Below are 15,920 nucleotides of genomic sequence, written 5' to 3' on the forward strand. Positions count from 1 at the left end.
TTTCCAGTTTTCGTTGATGAGTCAACTTGTTTGTGGAGCCCAGGAAATTGGCTTGGGTGAAGGAATAGAGGAATACTTTCAAAGTTAAGAATTACCTACCTCGATTAGAAAATAACACAGTTGCCCTTTTTTGGTGACAACTTTGAAAATGTATCTGGCTGAATATTTTCTTCTAGGAAAGGGAGAGGCTCAGCATCTGACAACGAGACCTTCAGAGGGTCTCCAACAGAATCAAAGATTGTAGGCATCTCTGAGTCAGACTCGCCCCAAGAAGGTGGTTGTGAGAGTCTGAAACGTCTGCAATCAGAGGGGAGGAGGGTAGTTTGTGGTGCTCAGATGCAGTGTAGTCCCGCTTTAACCTGTGAGTGTGGCTCATTCACCAGTGCCTTAACTTGTGATCTGTGAGTACTTCACTATGCAATCCCATCAGTAATGTAATGGAGATTGACTTGATCCCACTGTTTGGACTCTGCCACACAAAACGTGCCATAAGGTTGTTTGCACTGTGGACAGTTGCCTTCCCCATATGTGCTCTCATGCACGCCAGCAACCTCTACAGTGCTTCAAATACAAGATAAGAGGGAGGAGGTGGGAAATTTATCAAGGCAAGCTCTAGGGTATTCTATAGTCACAGCATACACATTTCCGAACATGTTTTTTAAGAGCAATACAAACGATAGGTATTTTTGACAATCCAATATAAGCCAACTTGAAAAAAAGAGATTTTTAATACAGCTTACCTGTAAAATCTTTTTCTTGGAGTACATCACGGGACACAGAGCGGCATTCATTACTATATGGGTTATATGGAGTACCTTCAGGTGATGGACACTGGCAATCTCAAACAGGAAATGCCCCTCCCTATATAACCCCCTCCCATAGGAGGAGTACCTCAGTTTTGTAGCAAGCAGTATGCCTCCCAAAATGGTCCCCAAAAGAGGGGTGGGAGCTCTGTGTCCCGTGATGTACTCCAAGAAAAAGATTTTACAGGTAAGCTGTATTAAAAATCTCTTTTTCTTTATCGTTACATCACGGGACACAGAGCGGCATTCATTACTATATGGGATGTCCCAAAGCAATGCTTACAATGAGGGGAGGGAGAACATCTCCAAGACAAAAGGATTTAATTTAGAGATATACTCAAATCATAATAAATCCAACTTAGTTGAGAAAAATAATCTTAAATTTAAATTTAACTCAAAAAAAAAAAAGAGGAGCCCCCGGAATCCGAGGGTCTCAAACTGCAGCCTGCAGCACTGCCTGCCCAAAGGCTGTATCAGTATTCCTTCTTACGTCCAACTGGTAGAATTTTGTAAACGTGTGGACAGAAGACCAGGTTGCCGCCTTGCAAACTTGAGCCATAGAGATCTGGTGGTGTGCTGCCCAGGAGGCGCCCATGGCCCTAGTAGAATGAGCCTTTAATGATACTGGAGGAGGCAACCCTTTCAAGCCGTAGGCCTGAGTGATTAATTGCTTAATCCACCTAGAGATGGTGGACTTTGCAGCTGCCTGCCCCTTCTTGGGCCCATCCGGTAAAATGAACAGCACATCCGTCTTCCGGATCTTCTTTGTAGCTTTAAGATAGGCCTTCATGGCCCTGACAATATCCAAGGTATGCAGCAACCCTTCCTTTCTGGAAGTAGGTTTAGGGAAGAAGGATGGTAATACCAAATCCTGGTTTAGATGAAAACTGGATATAACCTTCGGTAGGAAGGAAGGATGAGGGCGGAGAACGACCTTGTCCTTATGAAAAATAAGATATGGTTCCTTACAGGATAAGGCCGCCAGTTCCGAAACTCTTCTTGCGGAAACTATGGCGACCAAAAATACTAACTTCCTTGTCAGTAAAACCAAAGGAATTTCAGCCAACGGCTCAAACGGTTGTTTCTGTAAACTTGACAGAACAAGATTTAAATCCCACGGGCAAAGCGGGGATTTAACTGGAGGTTTAATACGTAAGACCCCTTGAAGGAAGGTCTTAACCAGCGAGTGGGTGGCCAGCGGCCGCTGAAACCACACTGACAGAGCAGAAATCTGTCCTTTGATTGTGCTTAATGCCAATCCTTTATCCACTCCTAGCTGGAGAAAACTTAAAACTCTATCGATGGTGAACTTGCGAGGAAGCCATAGCTTGGACTCACACCAGCCTACATAGGCCTTCCAGACCCTGTGATAAATCACCCTAGAGACCGGTTTCCTGGCTCTGATTAGGGTAGAGATTACTTTCTGAGACAGACCTCTACCCCTGAGAATCAGGGATTCAGCTTCCAGGCCGTCAAATTTAGATGCCGTAAGGCAGGGTCGAGGATCGGACCTTGCGATAGCAGGTCTGGCCGTAGAGGAAGAGTCCAAGGGTCTCCCACTACCATCCTTAAGATTAGTGAGTACCATGCCCTTCTGGGCCATGCTGGAGCTACCAGGATAACTGGTATGTGCTCCACCCTGATCCTGCGCAGCAGGCGGGGTAGTAACTGGAGCGGGGGAAACGCATAAAGAAGTTTGAACTGATGCCAAGGGCAAACCAGCGCATCGGTTCCGCAGGCCATCGGATCCCTTGAGCGGGACATGAACCTGTCTAGCTTCTTGTTGAGTCTCGATGCCATGATATCCACGTCCGGCACTCCCCATCTTTGGCAGAGTGCTTGAAAGATTTGTGGATGCAGAGACCATTCCCCCGGCCATAGAGTCTGGCGGCTTAAGAAGTCCGCCTGAAAGTTGTCCTCTCCTGGAATGAATATTGCCGATATGCAGGGCACATGAGCCTCTGCCCATAGGAGAATCAAGCTCACCTCTCTCTGAGCGGCTTGACTCCTGGTTCCCCCTTGGTGATTTATGTATGCCACGGCCGTGGCATTGTCTGATTGAATTCTCACCGGGAACCCCTGCAATTTTGACGTCCAAGCCCTGAGGGCTAGTCGAGCAGCTCCAAGATGTTGATGGGCAACTGCTTCTCTGGCTTTGCCCAAGTACCTTGGCGAGTGCAACCATCCAAAATTGCTCCCCAGCCCGTCAGGCTGGCGTCTGTGGTCACTATCTTCCAAGCCACTGGGCTGAAAGACTTCCCCTTCAGTAGATTCTGAGGGTCTAACCACCAACACAGACTTTGTCGGACTCTTGATGAGAGCGGCAACGGGATATCCAAGGCCTGTGGCCTTCTGCTCCATGCTGACAGGATGGCTGCCTGCAGGATGCGAGTGTGGCTCTGGGCGTATGGTACCGCCTCGAATGTGGCCACCATCTTGCCTAGTAACCTCATACATAGGCAAATAGTCGGTTCCTTCTTGCTTAGAACCAGTAGGATTAATTCCTTGATGGCTTTGACCTTCCTCAGAGGTAGAAACACTCTTTGTTGTTCTGTGTCTAATCTCATGCCGAGATATTCCAACTGCCTTGTGGGCAGGAAAGCTGACTTTTCTCGATTTAGGACCCAGCCGAACTTCTCGAGGTATTGGACCGTGAGGGCCACTGCTCGCTCCAAGCCGGGAGACGAGTGATCTATGACTAGGAGGTCGTCCAGGTATGCTAGGATCGTGACCCCTTGGATCCTTAGCTTGGCTAGGATTGGAGCTAGGACCTTCGTGAACACCCGGGGGGCTGTAGCCAACCCGAAGGGAAGTGCCACGAATTGGAAATGACGCGAAGCCACCATGAAGCGTAGATATCTTTGATGTGGCTGATAAATTGGAACATGAAGGTAGGCATCCTTTATGTCTATGGACGCCATGAAGTCGTCCTTTTGGAGTGTGGCAGCTGCTGACCGCACGGATTCCATCCGAAATGAGCGGACTTTTAGGTATGCATTTACCATCTTTAGGTCCAAAATTGGCCTGACATCTCCATTGGACTTTGGGATGATGAATAGGTTGGAGTAGAAACCCACCCCTGTTCCAGGACTGGTACCTCTACTATTACTTCCTGGGAAAGTAGATGATTTAATGCCGACATTAATGCGGCTCCCTTCTCCGGATCGTTTGGAATCCTCGACTCCTGGAAATGAGGAGGAGGAAACTTTAGGAAATCTAATTTGTAGCCCGTGGCCACGGAAGACCGTACCCACTCGTCGGGAATGCTGGCTTCCCAAACCTCTGAAAAGAGTCGCAGCCTTCCCCCCACCTTCGTGGGTGGGCGCGCCCCTTCATAAGGTCGGCTTGGGGGCTGGTTTTGCTGGTTTGCGAAACCACTGCTTTCTGCCTCTAGCAGCCTGTCCTTGCGACTTGCTGTTGAAGCCGAAGTTTGCTTTCGCAGGAGGCCGTCGATACTGTTTGGCATTAGAGGGCCCCTGCCCAGGGGAGTACTGTCGTTTAAACGCAGGCCCCTGAAACTTCTTTTTAGTTGGCAAGAGAGTACTTTTGCCGTTTGAAATGGTTTGAATGTATTTATCTAGGTCTTCTCCGAAGAGTCGACCTCCATGGAAGGGGAACCCTACCAGGAGCTTCTTGCATGGGGGCTCGGCCTCCCAGCTCTTTAACCATAAGAGTCTTCTCATATGGATAAGGGATAACGATAAACGTGACGCTTGCTGGATAGAATCCCTAATTGCGTCTACCGTAAAACATATGGCCCTAGGGACATCCGAAAATTCTTCTGCCTGCTGGGCAGGAATAAGTTTAAGCATCTGCTTAATTTGATCCGATAATGCTTGAGCAACCCCAATCGCAGCCACAGCTGGCTGTACTACTGCCCCTGCAGTAGTGAAGGAGTTCTTAAGTAGTGCTTCCAAGCGTTTATCAACTGGATCCTTGAACACCTGTATGTTTTCTACAGGGCATGTTAACGATTTGTTAACACATGAGATGGCTGCGTCCACTGCAGGAGTAGCCCATTTCTTGGAAAATTTATCCTCCATAGGATATAGGGCAGAGAATCTTTTAGGTGGTAAGAAGATCTTATCTGGCTTGTTCCAATCTTGGAACAAAACTCCCTCTAGTAGAGGATGGATCGGAAACACTGCATTGCTTTGAGGCGCCCTCAGTGAGCCCAAAGCTGAAACCGTCGATACCTGGAGATCTGGTACTGGCAAGTTGAATGCACTATGGACCAAGTCCGTTAAGGCTTGAATCCACCAGCTCTCCCCTTGGGAGACTGCTCCAGATTCCTCTGTATCCGGATCTTCGATCCCTGAACCCACTTGGTCCTTGTCCAAGAGGTCGTCCAATTCCCCTGAGGAAAGGACCTCCTCTTCTGAGGGTCCGCGCTCGGGCAACGGAGATCTAATCCGTTTACTGCCCCGCATAGCTGTGGCTATCATCTTTTCCATTCTTTTCTCCATCTCTTTTAAAGAGGTGAGTAATACCTCGTCCGTGACTATCTTAGGGTTGAACTGACCCGCGCCAGCTCCAGCCCCAGATCCCGATGGCCCCAAGGCTCCTTCTGGGGAAAGCAGCGGCATAACTTTGTCCGAGACCTCAGACTCTCTGGGGGAATCCCCACCTCTTGTACCCTCTGACCCGGATGCCATGGTACAATACCGAGGTACACCTGCTAGCTTATTGGTACTTGGAACTATAAATAGTTAATTGCCCAAACACCTGTTTGGGGGATAAAAAATGCTTCCTCTCCCCTAGATGACTTTTTTTTTTTTTTTTTTTTCAATCTTTTTTTTTCAAATCCAGGAAAGAAAAAGTATTCTGTCCCCCTGAGTAGTATTGCAAAGAAAAACTATGAGATGGAAAAGAAACAGCCTATTTCTAGGCTTGAAAACAGTCTTCTGAAGACTGCAATATCCTTTCTGGCCACTGTGTGTCCTCGGCGCCCCGTGCTGCCACTCTGGTCTTTTCCTCCTCAGTTCCAATGTTTAGAATGAGCTGTTGGAACGAAAAAGGAAGGGCCGCCCCTTCCTTAAGCCACTGACCCGCCCTTCCCCCCTCAGCTAAACGGCGCGAATTGCGCCTATAACACGGGGACGCGCGCGCGCGCCCGCCGACAGGGGGGGGTTGGGGGGAAGGGAGCCTCTCTGCTCCATCCTGGAACCACGAGGAGGTCAGCGTTTTGCCTGCTTTGCAGGCTCTGAGGAGGAAGACTGATGGAGCATCGCCTGGAGGCTTGCAGGTAAGCACAGCTCTCTGACACACACATACACATTATATCACACAGGCCCCACTCAATGCTTTTCCAACACTACAAGGGAGGTCACTTCTTATGGGGAATAATACACATAGAGCCATCCTATCATTAAGATATGTGACTAGTTTGCCAGATGCAGCGCATAACTTTAGGCATGTCCCCTGTGACCCCCCAGAAAAAACCTGCTAAGAACCAAGTTCCGCAAGTTTTCCCCTCACTTACCTGCTCCATGCCGCAGGACTTTGCAAGCAAGAGGCCCAATCTTCCCCCATCTCCGTGGGGATGTCTAGACCTTCAGGCCCTGGGTTCCTATGAAGGATCCACTGTCCTGGGCCCATATAGCACCCTGGCAACAGAAACATTAGGCCCCCAAAGGTTTCTAAGTTCTGGGCCCAGGGTCCAGCTCTCTAAAAAGAAAAGCATTATGGGCTATACCCCAAGGGTTTGGGGCCCGGTTACTGACCACTTTAGCGCTGAGGCCTTTGGACAGAACCGGTTAGCTCACCTAATCCCAAGGATGCGGAGGCAAGCTAAACCATGACCAACACCTAAGACACTGGCGTAAAAACTGAGGTACCCCTCCTATGGGAGGGGGTTATATAGGGAGGGGCATTTCCTGTTTGAGATTGCCAGTGTCCATCACCTGAAGGTACTCCATATAACCCATATAGTAATGAATGCCGCTCTGTGTCCCGTGATGTAACGATAAAGAAATCTCCTTCATTTTGTGAGTGTTGCCTGTCTACTGGCCATCTCTTTCACCAACTTCCAGGATTCCCTGAATGCTTTCCAGATTCTCATCTGCTGTTTACTTTCAACTTCTAAGGACTATATATCCCATGGTACCTTGCCGAATGAAAGCAGCACTATGACTCCTGAAATGTTTCCTCTCAGCACGTCTGCAGTCTAGAAGGCAGGCTCTGTAAAATGTGTGACGCAGTAGTGCCTACTCACAGAGCATATTGAATATGTGTCAAAGAATTCAGGAAAGTAAATATGTGAGGATCTTCACAAAAGCAGTTTCCTAATTTCAAGATCACTCAGCGAAGTCAGAAAAAGCTGAAATACAATCTGAAAATGTATATATTATTTTACACTTTGACTATAGATCTGCTTTAAAGCAACCCTGTACTTTTCCCATTCAGTAAAAAGCAACAGGTCTGCATAAAACCCTATCCCCATCAGAATAGACTTACTTTTCCTGCCCTCTTTCAAAGATCTATGCATCGCCAGGAGCCAAATAAAAAAATCATGTAATTCAGACAACAAATAGACAGCTGACTCAATCCAAGTAATTGCATTGGGTCCATTAGCACTACCACATGGGATTCTATAGTCTTGGTTAAGCTATGACTCCAGCAGCAGAGGTTATCTACACAGATCTGCATTAAAGCAGTAGTAAACCACAGCGGTTCAAAAGACAAACAAAAAAACACCTGTAAGGCAATTGCATAATGTGCTAGTATGCATCGCATACTAGAACATTATAAAATACTTACCTTGGAACAAAGCCTTCCAGCTGACATCTTCCCTCAGTCCTTCTTCCGGGTTTGCGTGCTTCGGCTGTGTGATTGGCTGGAGCCACAATGACGTCGCTCTGCGCCTGCGTGCAGGAGCCCTTAGTTCCGGCGCGAAGCACTGAAGGTCCTGCAAGGTATGCCGGTCCTGTAGAGCGCATGCGCCGGTGACGTCACCGGCTCCATCCAGTGTGAATATCTCCTAAATGGTGCACATTTAGGGGATATTAATTTTACCTACAGGTAAGCCCATAAATCGGGCTCATCTGTAGGTAAACATCACAATGCAGGCTTTACTGCTGCTTTAAAGCGAACCTGATGCTATTCCCTACGTAAGCAAAACTTATTTCCTTTAAGAATTTTTTGTCCAGAGCCCACTAACTGTGCATATGGATTAAGTCTTTTTGTGTTATTGGTTTTAATATTAAGGTTTTTAATATTATTCTACGCTTAATAAGTCAAGGATAATTCCATGTATGATCGGTTTCAAAGAACATAGAATGTTCAATCCCCTGTAGTCCTAAAGTAACTAAAAAAGTACTGGCTACAGCAAAAGTGCACTGTGATTCATTGTCAAATGCACACTGATGCTAAAATTATTATTATTATACAGGATTTATATAGCACCAAAAGTTTGTGCAGTGCTTTACAACACGATATATGTGAATATATGAATAGAACTTCTAAGATGTATTGTAATTGTCCCTTCTGTCCTTCTACAACCTCCCAAACTCTGTCCTTACCCTATCCCACAGAAATTGTTAGCTGATAACATTTTTATTGGAAGTTCAAGGCTTATCTATTGCTTCTGTGTAAAAGGGTTAACCTTTCAAAAAGAAAGTGATCAATGATTGACCAGTAGATAATGAGGTGCTGCTGACATCTTCGTTGCTCGGATCTGCAGATCTGGTGGCTCAGATATCTGTTATTTCCTGCATCTATTATCAGACCGCTACACGTACTTACCATCATATGTTCCACTCTCCAACAAAACTCCGCTGTCTTCTAATGCTTTGAACTGTTCTACAGCAATGAAATTATAATCAACACCGGGGACTTCGCCATCTCTTGGTGATCGCGTTGTACCTAAAGTGAAACAAATACCATGAGTGTACAGGCTTAGATTGCTGAGTTAGGATTACTAAACCAATGATAAAAAAAGAATACACGTCAGATGAAGAACTGGACCCTTGGGAACTATGTAAATTGGAGGCCAGAATGCAAATCCAAATACAATTTGGATAAAAAAAAAAAAGTTCAAGAAATTTAAGAGAGCTCTTTGGTATGAAACTAGGGCAATGAATAATGTAGGAAGAGGGAGCGCAAAGAACAGACAAGTTTTTGTGAAGTCTGGGAGGCATGGCAAAGACTGAAGGGGAACATGGTTTGTTTTCCATGAACTAAAACACTGAATACATTTAAAAAATGTGGAATCAAGATTGCAGTACTAGAGTGGCATTGGAATTGTTTTGCAAACTTCTCTGCTCCCTCTTTTGCACAAAATGATATGCCCAAATTGGCCATACATACATTGCATGCGCTGTGCTAGGTACAGTACATCACGAAAGTGAGTACACCCCTCACATTTTTTAAATATTTTATTATTTCTCTATTCATGTGACAACACTGAAGAAATGACACTTTGCTACAATGTAAAGTAGTGAGTGTACAGCTTGTATAACAGTGTAAATTTGCTGCCCCCTCAAAATAGCTCAACACACAGCTATTAATGTCTAAACCGCTGGCAACAAAAGTGAGTACACCCCTAAGTGAAAATGTCCAAATTGGGCCCAAAGTCTCAATATTTTGCGTGGTCACCATTATTTTCCAGCACTGTATTATGCCTCTTGGGGATGGAGTTCACTAGAGCTTCACAGGTTGCCACTGGAGTCCTCTTCCACGACGACATCACAGATGCTCAATAGGATTTATGTCTGGAGACATGCTTGGCCAGTCCACCACCTTTACCCTTAGCTTCTTTAGCAAAGCAGTGGCCATCTTGGAGGTGTGTTTGGGTCCTTATGTTGGAATACTGCCCTGCGGCCCAGTCTTTGAAGGGAGGGGGATCATGCTCTGCTTCAGTATGTGACAGTACATGTTGGCATATGTGGTTCCCTCACTCATGCAGCCCCAGACCATGACACTCCCACCACAATGCTTGACTGTAGGCAAGACACACTTGTCTTTGCACTCACCTAGTTGGCACCAAACATGCTTGACACCATCTGAGCCAAAAAAGTTTATCTTGGTCTCATCAGACCACAGGACATGGTTCCAGTAATCCATTAACTAAGTCTGCTTGTCTTCAGCAAACTGCTTGTGGGCTTTCTTGTGCATAATTTTTAAGAGGCTTCCTTCTGGGATGACAGCCATGCAGACCAATTTTATTCAGTGTGCAGCACTTGGTCTAAGCACTGACAGGCTGACCCCCACCCCTTCAACCTCTGCAGCAATGCTGGCAGCACAAATACAGCTATCTCCCAAAGACATCTTGCATATGACGCTGAGCACAAGCACTCAACGTCTTTGGTTGAATATAACGAGGCATGTTCTGAAAAGGCATAAAGTGCTTAATGGCACTGTGTTTGTCTATTGGCGCACACAGCCTGGCTTGGGAGAACACGCCCACACAGGTGCCCCCTTAGCATAACAGTTGCTGAGTGGAAGGTGAACAAGACAATATCGGCAAGGGACTGAAAAAGAGGAGGCAAGGGACAGGCTCTGTGCAATATTGGAAGTACAAAATCTTTTTTTAATGAAAAAAAAAATCTTTACCATACCGCCCAACTTTTTGAGATGGGAACAAGGGACACCTATTAGCTAAAGTATGCAGGCATAAGACACACCTCATGCCCGCCCCGGCCCCTTAAAGGCGAAGTACACAAAAAAATATTAGTTAAACCCACTACTATTTCTTTATATTGGCTTCTCACATTTACAAATGCAGCAATTTAGTAATTGGATGAAAGGTTTATCCCTGGGAAACACTTTTTGAAAGATAAAAAGTGCATTTTAGATACAACTATATAGATCAGACTAAAATGAGGGACAAATGAGGAGGAAAGAGGGACAGATGGACTTTGTTCGAAATCAGGGACAGTTGGGAGCTATGCCTTAACTATCATTTTAGTCTTGGATAAAACCATGCTGGTACACAAACAAATTGCATTTCTTTTTTTTTCCTGGATCAGTTCAGGACATCTGCCATCTATTCCAGAGCGCCACCAAAGGTCCTGGACAAAAGATAATAAATATTGCAATCCAGCTTTCTAGACACTGCCAGAACAATCATCAGAAACACAAGTGGGTAGAGGTTTTAAAATGTGATTAATGAATTTGACATTTTCAAATGTCCATATCAACTTTCCTTCAGTATAAACACATTAAGGAGCATCTAGTAACAAATAGTTTGGCAGCACATAAACCTTAAACACCCCCTAAAAATAAAATAAAAAAAAGCTTGCACTGTTAAATTGCGTACTGGCTAACCAATGACAGCATTCATTGTGTTCTAGGCAATATAGATGTTAGCTGTCTTTTCAGCCTTATTTATTACAGATCAGGCATATGGCTACTTTGGACTACAGCATTGCACATCAGACATATGGCTACTTTGGACTACAGCATTGCACATCAATTATTTTTTTTCTTCGTTTTTTTAGGGGGGGTGGGGGTGTCTGGTGCAAGATTCCCAATGTTTCTCATACATAATTGTAAGATAAGGAAAAGTTGTCTAAATCCACAGAAAATCTTGTTGCAAATGGTGGTCGAAATATGGGTACATTTTTAATGAGATAAATATTTGCGCTGCCAATGTAGACTTCCGAAGACATTAATCCCTGGTGATCATAATAATGATTTGGCCTTCAAACTTTTAGAAAGTAGCACCTTAACCTGGAAGGCTTAAAAGAGACTTTATAAAAAAAATGTATCACAGCATCACAGTATATATAAAATGATATGTTGAAGGCAAGCTTCAGAATGGCAAAAAGTATGGCCCCCACGTCTTTAATAACCAATGACTTAACAACCAATGACTCAGTCAGCTGTCAGTGGGGTCCCCCTGTTGACAGCTGAAGTGTAAACAAAGTCCCAGCAGAAGGAGCTGAAAAAAAAAAAACAAAAAAAAAAAAAAACAGCCGGGCAATGTTTATCAACAACATTGCTCAGCCACTGAAAACAGAAAAATAAAAAGAAACATTAAATCTTTTGTTTTAAACATCTACAATATCAAAGGGGATTCATTTCAATCTGCAGATTAAATCACTTTAAAAGCAACCTGTCAAGTAAAAATGTTTTTGTTTTTTGCTTTTTTATTAAATGTTCCTGTTTAATCCCTTTAGTAACCCCCTTTTTGTTCACTTCTGTTTTTTAAAAAAAACTATTAATAATTAAAACCTTTTTTTGTTTCCTTTGTGTGTTAATATTTTTACACCTTTAACATATATTTACATGTTTCACATTGAAAAAAAGCGCAAAATAAATAAATAAATAAAACATATTTAACTTGTAAATAACTTTTCAATGCTTTGTAGTACCATTGCTGACAGATGAAGTGTAAACAAAACAGTTGTGGTAGGTATCGGTAAATGGTATCAGCGAGTACTAAGAAAAAAATAAGTATCAGTACTCCTTACAAAAAATGGTATCGGTGCATCCATAGAAAAAAAATGTATATGCAATATTTACTAATAGAAAACTCTGTACAAAGCACCGGACTTAAAGCGGTGGTTCACCCTAATAAAACATTTTTTTTTTATAGCATTAAATTAGGCATAGTAGCGCGAGCTACAGTATGCCTGTATTGATTTTTTTAGCCCCGTACTCACTGTGCAATCCTATATAGAAGATTCCGACTCCCCGCGGGGAATGGGCGTTCCTATCAAGAGGGAGGATGATTGACGGCCGGCTATGGCACGTCACGCTTCTCCGGAATTAGCCGAAATAGGACTTGGCGCTTCACGGCGCCTGCGCACAGTCTGTGAGCAGGCGCCGTATAGCGCCGTGAAGAGGCGAGACCTGTTCCGGCTATCTTCGGGGAGCGTGACGTGCCATAGCCGGCCGTCAATCATCCTCCCTCTTGATAGGAACGCCCATTCCCCGCGGGGAGTCGGAATCTTCTATATAGGATTGCACAGTGAGTACCGGGCTAAAAAAATCAATACAGGCATACTGTAGCTCACGCTACTATGCCTAATTTAATGCTAAAATGTTGTTAGTGTGGGTGAACCACCGCTTTAACAATGTTACATGAAAATAAGAAACAGAAAGGCGGAAATATCCATTAAAATTCAACTACAATAAAACCTTGGTTTGAGAGTAACTTGGTTTGAGAGTGATTTGCAAGACAAGTTCATTTTTTTAATAAAATTTGACTTGATATATAAAAAAACATCTTGATATACAAGTAGCGTCATGTCACAACACCGAGTATAAAACAGAACAGAGGTGCCTCTAAGTGTAGCAATATGGTTACATTTAATGAAGATACATGATTTAGCAAGTCACATGGTTGATGATTAAAACATTCAAGTATGCATCTAAGTATGCAGGCATCCAAAGTAAATTTGTCCAGTTAGACCATCCTCCACACCGCCATCAAGGTCATCCCTTCCACGTTGCACTCCACAAGCGTTTCAAGCCTCGCTTTCAGATTGCTCTACTCCAGGGTAGTCTTCCTGGTCACCATTGCAGTCTGACAGTGGTGAGAGCCGGCAGGGCAGAGAACAGTCTATGTAAACAGCTTTACCCCAGATGCCTGCATACTTAGATGTGCCCCTTTTATTCATCAACCATGTGAGTTGCTAAATGTTGTACCTTCAATAAATGTAACCATATTGCTACACTTAGAAGCGCATCTCTTCTTTTATACTCTGTAGCTCCTGCTGGATTTTGCTTCTAATCCCCTTTTGGAGGCTTCCATTTGTGGATGGACATTTTATTGTTACACAAGCCATCACATTGCTATAATCTTTTTATATGGACTATAAACTGAGTTTCCACCATTTCTGTACAGTGCAAAGATATTTAAATGAATGCATACTGCCCTTAAAGTGTTACTAAACCCACAACAGTAAACGCATTGTGTATATGCAGTAAAGCATGCTAGTTATACTCACTGTGGAACCTAAGGGATTAATCCTTTGCATTGTGTATAAAGGCCGTTTGATCCTGTCTCTCTGATCCTCCTCCTCTTCCACTATCTCCAAAAAATAACCTGATATTTACAGAACCAGGTTATGGCTACACATACTCAGTTTGGTGTGTATTGCTAGAGAGTTTTTTTTTTTCTTGGGAGGGAGCATGCGATCAGCACAGGGCCAATCAGCACTGTCCAGACAGAGGATCGGAGGAGGATGAAAACTCCTCCTTCAAGCTTTACTAGGCACTGATAGAAGTCAGAATGCTGCTATATATATTGCTGATTGAAGAAGGGGTATTTAGCAGTTTATAGTGCATTTCCATGTTCTGTGTACTGTGGGAGACCAGACATAGTGAATGCAGGTACTGGGTTTAATTAATGAACATATTTATAAACCCAGTTATTCTGCCACAGACTCCTCCTCCTCCAGACTGAAAAGGCCATTTCACCTTCAGTGAATTCACTGCAGTACTGTGAGTCTAACGTGCGCTGAGAGGGACGGTTATCAGCATTCTCATTGGGATGTGCAACATACTAAGATTTCAATTAACCGCACTCTGTTACACTGAATCATCATAAATTCATTGTCATACGGTAAATCAACTGTACAGTCACTTAAACCATTCCATGTCACTAAAAAGAGAAGCCTGTCAGAGCTGGAAGGTGGGTTACCTAAGGATGCTCTGTGTCACTTTCTCCAGATGCAGGGTGGCCTACTGCTCCTCTCCTCCCAGCTCTAGTGAACGGATGCTTCTGTGATGATGTCACAGAGCAAATTTGAAGATCACAGAGCTTCTGAAGCAAGATGAGTATTAAATGAAAAACATATAATGCAGCCGTGGGGGGGGGGGGGGGATAAATCTTTAATGTGTTAGCAGTAAACCAATAACATAGCCAATCAAAAATGTATTTTAATAAGTTACAAACGCAAAAAAAGTATGTTATGTATCGCTACCCCTGTAGGAGCCGTTGGGATTTGCTGGTTCTTCCCTAAAAGTATAAAGGCTGCCCACCACCAGTCCATTCAATTTGTTTGTCTTGTGAGCAACTTTAAATGCCTAGCATGTCTACTGTTTAAGTTTTATTAGGTGCTACCCCACCAGCTAAACACTATTACAGTCCCATGTGTGTGCTATACCATAATCAATAAAAGAGTGCAGCGCTTGGTGTACAATCAATAACATATTTTTGCACAATCTTTTTAAAATCACTTATAAAGTCTCTTGCTTCAACAATCTTCCAAATATGCTTGCAAATAAAGTCTGTGAAAAACCAATCTATTTGTAATTATTCAATATCTTGTGTAGGTACAGCACTGCACTCTATTTATTCTTTGTGACCACCACCAGTTGTAAAGGTCATCAAGTCCAGATGAGAGCACATGTTATGTAGGGTCAACTGCACTTTTGTCTTTCTCCTTGGACTATTTTATATCCTCAAAGTCATTAGTGTGTTACTCAATTTCTACTTTTGGGCAGGGGATGAGTAACGTCACAACGCACATCGAAAAATCAGTAGCAACGATCTACAAAGATCGTAGTGGCTGCAGTTTCTATTCCTGTACTTAAACTAGATAAATTGCTGCATGCTAGCTGGCTATATTTGGTGCAGTTTGAGCACTTTATAAATGAGAGTGCATTGGGTTTATCTTTGTGAAGCAATAAAAGGTTTCAAAAGATAAAGCACCATGTAGTTTCTCTTTTTAATCCATACATCGCTGAGTGGGAAGAGAGGACTGGAGAGTGCTTATAACGGGCCAGAGATCCTATGTAATTGAAGGTGGCTGGTTATCAATATAATAAAAGAAGAAATACAGTAACACACTAATGAATCTATGAGGATATAAAATAGTCCACAGGGGAGGACAAAATTGCAATTGACCCTACAGAAAATATAAGGTCATCAAGTCTAGGTGAGAGCACAACTGGTGGTGGTCACTAAGAATAAATAGGGCACAGTGGTGAAAATATACAAGATATTGAATAATTACAAATAAATCGGTTTTCCACAGACTTTATTTGGAAGCATAATTTGGAGGATTGTTGAAGCAAGAGATTTTATATGCAAATCCAATTTTAAAAGTATTGGTCATATTATGTTGTATTTAAAATATATTGATTGTATACCAAGCACCAGCCCATTCACGGTTGCAATAACACAGTCTGGGTGATATCTCTTTAAGATGTAATGCTTGAAGA

General features: G+C 43.6%; 1 protein-coding gene across 2 annotated transcripts in view; it reads right to left on the reverse strand.

The window, feature by feature from the left end:
- MAGI3 (membrane associated guanylate kinase, WW and PDZ domain containing 3) overlaps positions 1-15,920 on the reverse strand; it is a 501,439-nt gene that overhangs the window by 261,388 nt on the left and 224,131 nt on the right. For both annotated transcript variants that reach the window (XM_040337467.1, XM_040337468.1), the window contains exon 3: positions 8,547-8,666. In XM_040337467.1, coding sequence (XP_040193401.1) covers positions 8,547-8,666 — 120 coding nt within the window. The remainder of the gene's footprint in view (positions 1-8,546; positions 8,667-15,920) is intronic.

Source organism: Rana temporaria, chromosome 2 (assembly GCF_905171775.1).
Source record: "Rana temporaria chromosome 2, aRanTem1.1, whole genome shotgun sequence".
Taxonomy (NCBI): Eukaryota; Metazoa; Chordata; class Amphibia; order Anura; family Ranidae; genus Rana; species Rana temporaria.